We start from the raw sequence: 14,903 nt of genomic DNA, 5'->3' as shown, positions 1-14,903 counted from the left end.
AGGGGAGGGGAGGCAACACTCAAGAGCCACCCTAATTAAAGCACCCAGAACATCACATGTATCAGCATCTCCACACTGAAAAATGGCAGCAGGGGTGCTTTACAGGGTGAGTTACAGGGCTCCTCTTGCCATTTTCCAGCACAGGGACGCTGATACACATGACACTGGTCTGCTGGAGTTACCACGCTTTAAACAGACTTGATTACAGCACATGGCTGCAGCCTCGCTGCACATGTACAGGCACCCAAGACGCGCTAGTTTGACCGGGAGTCAGGAGTGAGGATTCTCCCTTTGTCATTTCTCTTCACTTGACACCAAAGATAGAATCAGGATCCACAACGGAAATATCTTAAATAGATCATACTTCAACTCTGCCAAACCTATCATCTTGTTCACAGAAAAATTTCCTGTGACAGCTGGATTTAATTCAGGTAACTCACAAACTAAAGCCTGGTTAAAAGGAAAGGTTTGGGGTATCACAGTCCTCTACCAGAGGTGAGATGAAAGTGAAGTTGCAAGAATTGAATTAGATGACAACGGGGTGATCATACAGAGACTTTTCTAAGAAATATCACAGCAGTCCAAATTTTTTTTCTTTGGTTATTTAACAGGTATACAGTTGTGGTGAATTTCATGGAAACAGAAGAACAACCACAGAGAATCAGAGAATGACTCATCTGGTTCATTATCCAGTTTCTGACCGCAGGTAATTCAGAGGAACGTGCAATAAATCATACAGTAGACAGTCATGGAGTTATGAAATACGCCACAAGGAAATTTCTCAGGGCTGTGTCAATTAGTGGTTAGTTTATGCCCTCAAGCAAGCCTTCTTAAGTATGAGTATCATTATCAATTGATCTTTTCCCAGACTTTTGGCGCCAATTAACTTAATGATAACTTGGGATATAGTCGTACATTATTTAGCATTTCCACTCTTCAATTCTAAATTTTAGAGTTCAGTTTCACCATCTCTGTCGATTATTATGACAGAAGACAAAAAAAATTCCAATTCACCACTTCTCCGCCCCTTTTTTTTACCCCAATGTACAGCAACAGCCACCACCTTTTCCAGTCTCTTTTTATATAGAAATTTCTCCCCTCTCTAATCATTTTTGTTACTCTTCCCTTTTGTGTTTGCTTAGTCATATTTTCCAAGTAGAATGACCATAACTGAACACAATATAGCAGCTGAAGGCATAATATCTATTTCTATAGCAGTAATATAATATTTACAATCCCATTCTTTATACACGTCAACTTTTTTTTGTATCATTGCAGATTTTTTCCCCTGACTGTAATGATGCTTAAGTTCTTCCGCAGTAGTTTCACACAATTTAGAATCCAGCGCTGTATTGTTAAAATGATCCCTTCTTATGTGCATAACCTTACACTTACCCAAAAGTTGAATTTCAGCTATTATCGTGCTGCCCATTCACCCAGGGAAGGTGGGAGATGGGGATTATGATTCTGCAATGGTGTTTCACCACTACTGACCTATGGCGTGTTCCAGTGTTAATCTTTTGCTGTGCTGAAAAATGACCATTGATCTCCTAGCCAGTTTCTCACTTGTGTCAGCACTTTTTCAGTACTTATGAGTAAATCTCTTTAATAATTTCTCAGGAGGAAATTTGTCAAAGACTATATAGAAAGCCAAACAACATCTATTGATTCTTCTCTTTTATGGGCACATTCAAAGAATTCTAACCGATTAGAGACGCACGGTTTTCCTTTAAAAAGCCACACAAGATTGTCCATTCTATCTATCTAGCTGTTCCTTTTACTCTTTTAAATTACAAATCAATTGCCCTGGTACTGCAGTAAGATTTAATTGCTTGCAATTTCCTGAACTGGCTCTAGGACCGCTATTAAAACTTCAGAGGCCTAGATAATCACTCACTGAAAACCAAGGTGCAACCTTCAGTATTCCTACAGAAAACCTGTTCTTCTAAAAAGTTAAATGAAGGTTAAAGGCAGGTGTGGAAGAGAGACCCCAAATTAACAAAACAGGAGCCAAGATTGGGTATTCTTAGCAGAAGGTCTCTGGATATGAACACCGGTACTGCCAGACACACGGCTGAGCAAACCTCTTATTTCACTCAGGCTGCTACTCCAAGTTCCTTTTTGTCCATCTAACAGCTAAGAAAAATTGGCACCCTGCTTCAGAGAGCAACACACCTGGATTATGTTCTCTTAATAAATTAAGTCTGATTGTTGGCAGAAGGGAAAAAAACAGAGGACTTGTTTTTCCTTACAAAAGACACCCAATGCACTTCTAAATATTACAGTGGCATCTACATGCTATGGTAATTGGTGATATTTACCTCCGAAATGAAAATGATGATATGGACAAGAATGAGTATCATTAACAGCGTAACTTGCACACAAAAAACCCACGTGGGTTCATGATTCAGGACAGGGATTCAGCTACATAAAATGGAAGTGACTGGAAGATGGTATACTGCCGAATGTATGTAATAGCACTCAGATGCTATGGCGATGGGCACCTTATAGATACGATTAACAATTTAAGAAAGATCGCTCCCTCAACTTGTCCACAACAAGCCACAGCATCATGATTCGGAGAGAGAAAAACCCAACCGTTTGGGAGGAGAACGGCTGGAAGAGGAGATAGCATACCAGTTTGTACTGAGGCGCCATCTATTCAATGTTTCTCTTTCTCTCTTTAATCCTTTCTAATGCCATTATTTCATTTGCAAGATAAAAAGTTTCATATCTCTAACCTTCTACCGGTATTTCCACATCTGTTCCTTCACTGCAATCGGAACCCTGGTGGCTTCCTTTAGACAAATATAAAGTAAAACATACCATAATAAAAAACACAAAAGAATGTGTGTTAACATTAAATATTTAAACAAGTATTTTTGTAAACCAAGTTCAAATCCACACAGTCCACACAAACTGATAATGTCTATTTCAACTCTGAAAATTAAAGACTCAGGAAAGTAAAAGCTCACTGATCTTTATAAAGCAATGTCTAGCTTGAGGGATAAAAAAAAGTGTTTCTAATATTTGCAAATGGGCAGCACAATATTTTTAATACAGGTAGGGAAAGATGAAGAAGTATTTGAACGGTTTGAGCAACACCACTTCAAGCGTTTTTCAAATTTAGAAAGAACTAGCCTCACCACAACACATACACAATTCCCATTTTAGTTTTCTTCCTATCCTTTTTTCCAAATTAAAACAAAAACAATTTAAGGATTACAGTTTAAACTGGACATAACTGGAGTTTATGAAAAAAGTTTATTAAACGCATAAATTCACTGCAATGGAAATGCACACACTTACATTTTCAACAATTACTAGCAAAAAGTGAGACCAACTTGTGATATCTTTAAGGGATTTAATTTAAGAAACTGGTTTAAAAAAAGCAGAGTACAGTAAAAGCTGCCTTAATCAGCACCTTACAAGCTAGCATGCTCCATTAACCAGCTTGTAAGGTAAAAACAAAACCAGAAGGGCCTACCATGGCAGTTCTGGTTTCGCCGAGCCCCCAGGGCAAAGCAGCCTGTGCTGCCGAGCCCCCATGGTACGGGCATAATAGCAGGCTGCATGGGGCCCACCTCCCTGTCCCTCGGGGCCCAGCCGGAGAGGCGGCGATGTGGCAGGAGGGGCGGCGGCGAAGCAGCAGCCTGAACAGGCAAAGATGCCTGTTCGGGCCTCTCAGTTAACCAGCATATTTTGTTATCTGGCACCCCCCATGCCAGATAACAACGCTTTTGCTGTATTTATTCATCAGGATCCTCTTCCATTGCAATCTCTAAGCATACACTTAGAAATTTAGCCACCCAAAAATCACTGGCTCCTTTTGAACACTTTGCCACAAAATATCAACTCCCATCTTAAACCAAAATCTTAACAGGAGTGCACCGAAAGGTGGAAATTAGATGTCCAGACATTAAGGCTGCTGCAAGAAACAGTGCTAAAATGGAACTGAAAGATATACCTGTGTATGTCTTTGCAAGAGCAATCTTTTCATCGATCTCAGATGTTTCTGAGGGGCCTGCTTTGGGAACAAATTAAAAAAGATGTCACTTTTCCAGGCATTAAAATAATGTACTAAGCCAAAATCTTTTTAATTTCTTAAAGATTTTGTCAGTTATCATTAAAAATTTACTGCAATAAAATTATGCGTAGGGAAGATTCAGTGGACACATGAAGGCACTGACTGCCCACAAACAGGCACGTGGGCTGAATTTCAGGCCTGAGCCCCACAAATGGAGGCATGGTGTTTAACCAACAGCCACACTTGGATCCAACTGCAGAAAACGCAATCGTAATGACCACGGAAAAGGCTAAATATTTAATGAACTGTATAATCAAAAAATGACTCTCCTTGAATGTCAGCGTACATTTACCATTTACAAGAACTTAATAGGCTAACTTTGTTTTAAAAGCCTCAAGTTTTTGTAATGACTTTTTTTTTTTTTTTTAAATTTTCACATTTTTCTTTCAAATAAATTTGAGCTCATTTATATTTGAGCTCATTTATGATGGACTAAATTTCTGTTTCCAGCAAGTCTCTCTGACTATATGACTTGCATCTACATTCAAGAGACAGTCTGAAAGTGGCAAACATCATTTCAAATGCTGAAATTTATGAGCGTAATCACATGGCTCTTTTCAAGGCTAAGTAAGTAGAGCCCTGATAAAGGCTTTACAGAAATCAGCATACAACCATTCAACTGACACTTAAATATTAACACCCTTAAGCCTTACCACTTAATGCCAAGGCACAATAGAAAAACTACTTCAGCTAGCCTGAAACATGTTCTTTATTTTAGCATAAGACTATTCTACTTGTATCTGTTCCATCTCCCTGCTGTGTGAGCAAAAGATCTTTTATAATCAGGAACAATATCAGTGCACAAAACTGAGCACATTTGGCATACATGGACTAAGTGAATGCTTTGATAGCGGGGGCTTTGTCCTGTAACCTGCATCGTTTGTAGAATAATTTGCAAATACAATCAATAAGATATCACACCCCTTCAGAATCTGTAGTCATTTAGGGGCAAGTTTACAAGAGCACTAGAACACTGATTTTTTCATACTAAAAAAAGGACATGTGAGCAGCACATCGTAGTTCTGCCCCACAAATCTTGCACTGTCACCATCCCACAATCCAGCCCCGTGATCCCAGGCCCAGCCCCGCTCATCCCACTCCTGGATACCACTTCTTACCTGCCCACAGCCCCAAACCATCTGCCCAGCCAAGCACACTCTGCTTGCAGGGGACCCAGGCCAGTCTCCATGGAGAGCCCCCCACCCGCTCCACCTAGCACCCCCAGCTGTGGGTGCAGAGCAAACAGGTTTAGGTGTCCAGGCAGTGGGGCCACGTCCAGCAGAGGTGGCAACACTGGCAGCAGCAGCCAGGAGCTGCTGTCATCGGGGCTGCAGGGAGGCAGAGTCCAGCCCCACTGCACACCCAGAGCTGGAGGAACTGGCTGCATAGGCCATGGCCTGGGCTACCCCCTGCACCTGGGCTGTGCAGGACCAAGGGACCTGCCGCGGGCCGGATAAAATCCCTTGATGGGCCAGATGTGGCCCTTGGGCTGTATTTTGCCCGCCCCTGGCTCTGCGGAGTCTGAGGGATTTGCAGATGCGTCCAATTTTAACACTCTGTACTCTCACCTCTTGGCATCCAGTCATTTAATGATCCTACAACAATCGGAATCTAAAAGTAGGGAACTTCAGCTGTTTTCACAGGGTACCAGACAGACCCAATCATGGAGTCCCTCTACATCCACAACTCCCAGCAACTTCAGCATATCTGGCTACAGGAAGCAGAACTCCTCAAACAATTCTAAACATCCACTTGAAAAACAAGAAATGACAAGGTAAAACAAAACATCTAATTCCTTCTTGCTCAACTGCATGACAAAATTACTACCAGTGACTCCTTTGAAAAAAAGTTGCTGTTCTACTATCCCACTGAATCTGGTGGAGTCCCAACCCAAATCCAAAACATTATACACCTAAACCATAAAAGAGGAGAAACAGAGCCTGCTGGACACACTAAATCTCATTTTGCTTATCCACTGGCAATAAGACCAAGACTGACTGGCTGTTAAATTTGCAGAGCTAAGAAAGTGACAGGTAAGCGTATAAGTCAACAACTATTACATGGCAAAAATGTTTCACGCGCTGGGGGCTAACTTCCATAACATGAAGACAATGAAAATCGAACTTGTTAATGAGATAAAATTGACACAATACTTAGACGGAATCTGTTACTTTTGAACATCATGTCATTTCCAAGGTCTTAAAAGTCGCAAGAGAGGGATCGAATCCTGGACAGAAGAATGGTACCGAAGCTTAATTTGTTAAATATTTAGAAAAATATTTGTAGATCCTCAAATTAAAAAGTTAAACATTTTGTATCATAAAAACATGTATTTAGTATAACACATCATTTAGTTTTAAAGCTATTAAAAAAACACTATAGGATTCTATTACTTCCACTGTAGCTTTTTAAGGAAGATTTAGAAGGTTGAGAACTACAAAAGGAAAAAAAAGTCATGTTTTCCCCTCTTTCTGCTGCTCAAGGGAATATATTTGTTTGAATTCTGAGAGTTCAGATTTCTTACTCCTAGTGAATTATGCACTGGAACAAAAACATGTAGACATCTGTCACCTATCAGGACCAACACATTAATAACCTGATAGATTATCCTCGTTAACTATGGTAACTTCTTTCATCGCTGAAGTAGCAGATGATGGTATAGATGAGTGTCATCATCAGATATCAGTAGTGTTCCGCATTTTCAGTTTGTACCCATTTTCACTGATAAATTCCCTTATTTTTTATTGAAGTTACTCAGTTTTTAATCGACTTACACCCGGTTTTCAGTTCACTCATTTTTACCAGGTACAGTAAAATCCCTGTTAACTGGCAAGAGTGGGGAATGGCTGGGGGGTGCCAGTAAGCTAGAAGTGCTGGTTATCCAAGGCACAGGTTTCCGGCCAGACGCGGGGTAGGGCAACAGCCACATACAGGGCGGAGGGCAGTGGCTGCACAGGAGGCCGGGACAGGATGGCTGGAGCTGCTGCTTGGGGGTAAAGGGCTCCCAGCTCTGACCCTGGGTGGGGTAGGATGTGCCAGTACCAGGATCGGGGTCCCCCCTCTGCATCTGGTCATGCACCCCTCCCCCAGTCCCTGGGCTGCATGGTGGTGCAGGTAGGTGGTGTCGGCTGCTCCTTGGGCTGCTGCAGCAGGGGTTGGGGTGAGTGGGGACAAGCTGCACCACACCCCACACCCCCTGGGGCTCTGCTCGTTTCCACTCACCCCTACTCCGCTGCAGCAGTCCTGGGAGCAGCTGATGCCTGCTGCTTGCACCACAGCATGGCCCAGGGGCTGGGGTAAATAGAGACAAGCACAGCCTCAGGGGGTTCGTGGCATGGCGCAGCCCAGCAGGTGCTGTCAGCTGCTCCCGGGGTCACTGCAGCAGGGGCTGGGGTGAGTGGGGACAAGCTCAAGCTGCGCCACACCGTGCCCCCCAGGGCTGCAGATGTACCCACTCACCCCAGCCCCTGCTGCAGCGGCCCAGAATGGCCGATGCCAGCTGCAGAGGGAACCAAGTTGGGGGTGGGGGCGGAGGGGGACATGGATGGCTCTTGCTGCTACTTGCACCCTGGGAGGACTGCAGGGCTGCACCAGGCTCTCCCAGGGGAGCATGTGCCCCGGGATCTGCGTACTGGACAAGAGCAGGCTGCTGCCCACCCCGAGCACCAGGAAGAGCCCAGTGCTGCCGCTGGCCCCAACCTGCAGCGGCAGCCTGCCCTCATCCTGAGCACAGATCCGGGGGCGCACACACCCCAGGAATAGCCTGGCACTGCCCCCTACCCTGCAGCCTCCCAGGACCGCTGCAGCAGGATAGGGGTGAGTGGGAACAAGCACGGAGCAGCAAGAGCCGGGCCCCCCCACCCTGCATCCACTGACAGTTACCTCCACTGTGCTCCCTGCTGCGGCCCTAGGAACAGCAGACAGGCTGCGCCACACCCCTCCCCTAGTCCCAGCCTTACTCCCTCCCTCTGTCCACTACCACGCATTATTATTTTTCCTGATTTAAACTGACTTTCTTTTCTTCCTTTTATCCTGATTGCAACCTGGTTTTTATGTTTGGAAAATAAACCCTGAAAAACTCCCAGATTTTGTTTTTGGGGGGGGGGGGGGACTGAAAATGCAGAACACTAGGTATCAGTAACACTTAGAAAGCTCTAAATGTGACCGCAACATCTTATGTTAAATGCTGCAGATCTTGAGCCCATCATCCAGTGATTTAAGGTTATGTTACATTCATACACATTAAAAAGTTTCAGTTAATGATGTTTGATTATAATTTTTTCCATCACGTCAGTAATCTGTTTCTACAGCAATTAATTTTCATGGAAAAGATGCACGTGGTTGAATGTGGGAGGAAGAGAGAAGAACTGTAATAAAAGGGTAGGCTTTAAACATATTTAAATAAAAATATCGCTTATACTTACTGATACAGGTAGTGTCTACACTGGGGTCAATGCTAATCACCTTTGCTCTCACATAGGAAGAGACACTGAATAAATTTTGAGGAAGAAGTTTTGAGGGATGTCATCATTCCCAGAGTTGCTTATGTGTATGCTCGACTTACAGTTATATAGTTTTTTTACAATGTTGGTGAAACTATCTGATGTCAGCTTAGCAGGAATCATCATTTAGGCCCTCCGAATAATGACTTATCCTTTGAAATTGCTGGAATGCATTTACCTGCATTTTGCCAGTTAACATGATATTTGACAGCCATTTAATTTCTGCATTAGGTGCTTTGCAGCACCATGGTTTGTAATTTTCTTGCCTGTATGCATTTCAGCTTTCCATATATTATATTTTTTCAATGGTTTCTACAGATAGAATTTCTAGACAGATTACAGTACTACAGTGGCTTAAGTTGAGGCTCACTTGGTTTACAGTTTTTTAATTAGACATAAGCAGACCTTTGCTCCTAGCATTTTGATAGCCTCTTCTGGACAAATATTTTTATAGTTCTATGTTGTACATTTTCCCCCTATATTTTCATGATGAGTATAACCTTTACTTTAAACTGTCTACAGTTATTTTCATGGTATTGTTTTAGCTTTGGTCTGGCTGTTTCTCAAACAGAATATATTCTTGTCCATTTCCAACTTGCTTCAGCTGGATGTGTCCCTACTTTAGCTGCTTTACTTCAGCAGTCCCTAAAATCCTCAAACAGATGACATTACTCAACTGTGGTATGTTTTTGAAGAAAGTGTGTTCTGTGTAGTCCAAGCTGTAGAGTCACATAACTAGTTTATAAGCTCTGTCAGGTCATTAGATGCATTTTGTTTGCAGCCTTTTCCATATGCTTTCAGTTCTCTTCAATTTCAACAAATCAAGTTGCTTGTTTTGTAGACTGTATCCATTAGGCCAGGGGTTGTCAACCAGGGGTAAGTGTTCCCCCGGAGGTACTTGGAAAGGTGCTAAGAGGTACTCACAGGTGGGCAGGGACAGAGCGCCACCACCCATCACCCCACACTGCCGCCTCCCAGGAGCAGGACCGTGGGAAGGGAGAAGGCGAGGGCAGTGGCTCCCCTCTGTGGGCTGCGCAGGTGCCGACCAGGCACAATGGGGAAGGGGGAAAAGCTCGCACACGCCCGCCGCCATCCAACACCCTGTGCTGCCGCATGCAAGCCCCTGCCTGCTCCGCATCCAGCCACTGCCAGCACAAGGGGTACACTCCTTAAAAAAAAAAAAAAAAAAAAAAAAAACCACCCTGTGTTAAGCTGATGGGATAAGTGACTTGTTTCAGATCTGTACCTGGACTATCAGATGCAGAGTAAAGGATATAGAATCATTACCATTCTTTCACATTACAAGTTATACTGCCCGAGTCTCAAATAAAGTTTTTACTAGAGGCTCACTGACTCAATGTATTATTTGAATGGATTATTCTAAATATATACCTTAGCCTATATTGTATTCAATTAACAATTCACTTTAAGCTGGTTTATTTTTCATAGATTTCATAAACACGAGGGCTGGAAGGGACCTCGCAGGATCACTGGGTCCAGCCCCCTGCCCAAGGAGCAAGAACTCAGCGAGGGTCAAAGGATCACAGCAAGATAAGCATCCAAACATTTCTTTAAGATGACCAGAGAGTAGGTGCTTGCACCACCTCTGGGGGGAGTCTGTACCAGGCCCTGGGGGCTCAGACAGTAAAGAAGTTTTTCCTCATGTCCAGCCTAGAACAGTCTTGCAGGAGTTTGTGACCACTGGACCTTGTCATCCCCTGGGGTGCTCTGGCAAACAGGCATTCCCCCAGATCCTGGTGCACCCCTCTTATGTACTTATACGCTGCCACCAAGTCAACTCTGAGCCTGCGCTTCTCCAGGCTGAAGAGTCCCATAGCTCACAGCCTCTCTTCACAAGGCCTGTTCTCTTGCCCTCTGATCATGCGCGTGGCTCTCCTCTGGACTCTTCCAAGCTTCTCCATGTCCTTCCTAAATTGTGGAGCCCAGAATTGGATGCAGTACTCTAGCTGCGGCCTCACCAAGTCCGAGTACAGCGGGCAGATGATATCCTGAATCTTGCTCAAGATGCATTGGTAGATGCAAGCCAGAGGTCTGTTTGCTTTGCCAGCTGCAGTATCATATTGGTGGCTCATGTTCATCTGGTGGTCAATCTCGACCCCCAAGTCTCTTTCTGTCATGGTGCTAGCGAGTATAGCACTCCCAAACCTATAAGTGTGATGCAGTTTCCCCCCCCCCATCCCGTCCCGTCCCCCCCGGTAGAAAAGGAAATGCACCTTGTATTTCTCCATATTTTTTAAAAAGGAAAAATTAATTATAATTTCAAATTTTAAAAAGTTAAAAACTCCGATTTTTTTTTATTAAAAAAATTTCAATTTTATCCATTATCCATTCTGGTGCTCAAGTCTCACCCAGCATAAACACCACAGGATGCTTAGTGAAGATCAGTTATTCACTTCTTTTGCACTGATGTTTTTCTAATGGTTCATTATATGGCTCCCTGATACTTTCACTACACAACAGCCTCTTGAGCATCTAGCCCGTCTGCCAAATGCACCAGGGATCCTTATGCAATCACGTAAGGACTACTGTAATGCATATGCTTTATGAAACAAATAAACCCCGTTTCCTTATATATGTACTCACAGATGACATTCCCATGCAAACACACTTTCTTACAGACAATCATGTAACAAACAGAAGGTTGGCGTTATCATTAGTGAAAACTTAGAACACAACAGCCAGAAAAATCTCGATGGCATGCCCAGTTCCTGCAATCGCATGTTGCTAGATGGTGCCTAAGACTTTAAATATCTCTGAAACTCGGGAAGGCAGACAGAGACAGACAGACCAGACAAACTATTACCAAAGGGCTTGTTTATATTCCTACCAAAGTTCTAACCGTTTTCTCTCAATTTCAGAAAAAGCTGAGGTTTTCACGTAAGCTTTCAGCCAAATGAATGAAAGTCTGACAAGTTTATAAAACAACAACTGGAAAAAATCCTTATGAATGTAAATATTTAAACAGCCTTAACTATTAAGAGTCATTAAACAGCCCCTAGGGTTGTTGGTTGTAGCTGTGTTGGTCTAAGGACACAGACAGAAAGACAGACAAGGTTCCTTGGGTAGCTGGGATATTTTTTATTAGACCAATGAAATGGTTGGAAATAATGTTCTTTGCAAGCTTTCAGGCACAAACAGAGTTCTTCAGGCAACAGGGAGAGTCTGTTGGATTCTCCCTATTGCCTAAGGAGTGGTGTTTGTCCACAGGCAAAGGGCAAGCATACACATGTCCATGTCCATTGTCCTGGGATAAATCCTACAAGTTTCCCAGATAAGAGCTAGGAACAGTTTATCCTGGAATAAAGCAAAATTACATCTGTGCAGTTATTTTTGGAACTGCATCATTGAATTGATGGCAAAAAAGCAGCATTCATTCCAGGGTGGATTTTATTTAAATCAAAGAGAGTCAAGTTAGGATTTAAATCACGATTTAAAATCACTGGTCAGAAGCCTCAGTTTAATCATTGTTTTCTATAAGGAGTGCATTCTTGTTGTTTGATCTCCTTTATTCATTAAACTTCTTGAAACTTTGCACTTTTAGAGAGAGGTAGGAGCTTGACAAACTTGCAGAGACACAAGAGGGTTGATGGGTAGGTAATCAGGCCTGTTATTTCTCATCTTCATATAGTGTGAATAAGGATGTTCATCTCTGGAGACACAAATCCAGTTTGAGAACTGAAACTAAACATCAGAGATCCTTAACAGGACCTCCTAGACCAGGGGTTCCCAGGGCCTGGCAAACCACGGCCCAGCAGTGGCCGTGGCCCAGCAGTCACAGCTGACCGGGGGGCAAACCCTGCACTGCCGCGGGCCCTGCAGAAGGAGCCGCAGCCTACCCGCCCAGCCCTGGGAGGCCGCTGTTTGCTGGTCTGCGGCCACTTCCGGGCTGGCAGCCAACTCCCCACAGCCCAGCACAGGGCTGCGGCCTGGGGACTGAGAACCCCTGTTCTAAACTGAGGACAGTTACATTGGGTAGAGCGGTTTTCTTTAATATTAAAACTTTATTAATGTATAGAGAAGCCTCTGGGAACCCCGTAAGATTGGGCCCCTAATACAGTCCATGGCAGGTTGCGACTTACTCGTGAATACTTTTCTAAAAAGGTTACATGAATATATGGTCTCAAGTAGTATACAATTAGAAGCTATAACCCCTATTCCATGATGATATCTTTGAGCTTTAACATATCTTAAATTAACCTTTTTTTATAGTTTTTTTTTTAAAAAGCAACTTTAAAAAATAAATAAAATATTTTTTAAAAATTTAAAAAGCCATTTTTTTTACGTCACTGATTTTTATCCACCTGCCACTCTTTAAATCCTGATTAGAAGGGCAATGTGTGTACACGCCAATCCCAGGATAGTTTTGTTCCGGAAAAAGCCAAAGGCACAACTTGTCTAGGAACAAAAAGCATCATCTGTTCCTAGCCTGTGGTGAATGGCACATTGAAAATTCTTCCCAGAGACTGACATAACCCAGTAGGTCTACAACAGTATCCTCCCCACTTGAGAAAGCAGATTAAATCAGTTAACCTCAAAAAGGTAAACTCCATGTTCTTTCATTATTGTTGTTTGGGCAACCTAACAATTGAACAAAACAGCTGTTCAGTCCTCCAGAATGAGGACCATAATAACATTATTAAATCCAAGCACATCCACTGGGAGACCCATCCACAGCAAACTGAAGGTACGCTTCCTTCCTCCTTGAATCTGTTATTGAAAACATCAATCCTCTGTCAGCTCACATAAGTGAGCAAGCTGGCAAAGTGGAAAAACCAGGAGACATGCATGCAAGTTTCCACCTGGGTTTGGTGCCCTAATGAGGTCTCCCCATCCAAATGATCTTTTTGTTTTGTTTTTTAGCACTGGCCAACATTTTATGAACAATTTTTATTCATATTAGTCCATTACAGGAATTGAATTTTTTGCATAAACTTTTCAATAAACATTTCAAGTTTTCTGTACGCCATGGCTGCAGGGATTATGGAATCGAAGAACTGGACACCAAGAGAGGTGAAAATACAGAGCATTTGAACTCAGGCACAGCCCCAAATCCCTTACTAATTTCAAACTCCTTCAGCAACGTTTACTCCCCGATCATATTTTGCAAAACCACAGCCAAGCCAGTAAAAACTACTAAAATGATTACAGTCAATTAGTAATTAGGGTCATCTTTAAAAAGACAACTTGTATATTTCCTTTTTTAGTATCCCTTGGTCTCTTTCGCTCTGCCCGTTTCTACTTGGCCGAAACACTAAATGAATCTAGTCTGTAAAACAAATCTGAATTTATATAATTTTCTTGATTGATATGTGTATTAAATGGAGAGCTTAGAAACTCTATCCCCTGCATTACATCTTTATAGATTTTTTAGTGCAAAGCTTAAGATCACTGGCCTAGTGCACTTTTGAACTTGCCTCTAAATGACTGCAATTTCTGAAGGCATGAGCTATCTTGTCAATTACATCTGCAAATGAACCTAGGAATGATTATTTTCAAAAATTTCACAGACACCTTTAAACATTTCCTGAAGACCTGTTCATTCTGCCAAAATTACTTGTTTCTTTTGTTGTTGTTATCATCAGCTTCAATTGCTCGGGTCAGTGATTTTTTTTTTTTTTAAATCAATCAACCAGAAAGGTGTCAAATGACATCAGAAAACAAGGCCAAAATCAGACTACTACAAAAAGACATGGTTAAAAATGCTAGCCAATTTCTGAAGTAATATGAAGGTTGTATTGTTTTTCAGTCAGCTCCAGACCGTTTATAAGTTATGGCAGACAAAGCCTAAAGCTAGGCAGAGGCTAGAGTACAGGTTTCCTGCAATTTATTCAGTGGCTGTATATGCAAATTCATTCTTAGGCGATATGCATTTTTAGACCCATAATTCACCATAACGCAAGGTAAAGTCACAGCTGGTGTTGGCTCCTAGAACCGCTGCAGCAGGGGCTGGGGCGAGTGGGAACAAGCGGAGGGCCGAGCGGCACAGCACAGCTTGTCCACACTCACCCTAGCCCCTGCTGCAGCGGCCTTAGGAGCAGCTGGCACCAGCTGCCGAGGAAACTGTCAGTGGGTGTGGGGGGTGTGCCTCTTACTGCTCTGCACCCCCTGGGAGGGCTGCAGGGCTGTGCGTGCCCCCAGATCTGCGCACGAGACAACAGCAGGCTGTTGCTACAGGATGGGGCTGGTGGTAGCACTGGGCTGTTCCTGGCACGTGGCACAGCCCGCCCCGAGCACCGGGAACACCCAGTGCCGCTGCTGGCCCTAGCCTGCAACGACAGCCTGCTGTTGCCCCG

The 14,903-nt window shown here is 43.2% G+C and overlaps 1 protein-coding gene across 1 annotated transcript in view; it reads right to left on the bottom strand.

The window, feature by feature from the left end:
• The window catches only part of GTF2I (general transcription factor IIi), a 65,041-nt gene that overhangs the window by 15,293 nt on the left and 34,845 nt on the right, over positions 1–14,903 (bottom strand). The window contains exons 10-11 of the mRNA XM_019545300.1: positions 3,968–4,027; positions 2,742–2,798 (exon numbers count right to left, since the gene is read on the bottom strand). Coding sequence (XP_019400845.1) covers positions 2,742–2,798; positions 3,968–4,027 — 117 coding nt within the window. The remainder of the gene's footprint in view (positions 1–2,741; positions 2,799–3,967; positions 4,028–14,903) is intronic.

The sequence above is a fragment of the Crocodylus porosus genome, unplaced genomic scaffold (assembly GCF_001723895.1).
Source record: "Crocodylus porosus isolate Cpor-Errol unplaced genomic scaffold, CroPor_comp1, whole genome shotgun sequence".
Classification (NCBI taxonomy): domain Eukaryota; kingdom Metazoa; phylum Chordata; order Crocodylia; family Crocodylidae; genus Crocodylus; species Crocodylus porosus.
The sequence above is the reverse complement of the archived record's forward strand: the minus strand, read 5'-3'. Positions and strand labels throughout refer to the sequence as shown.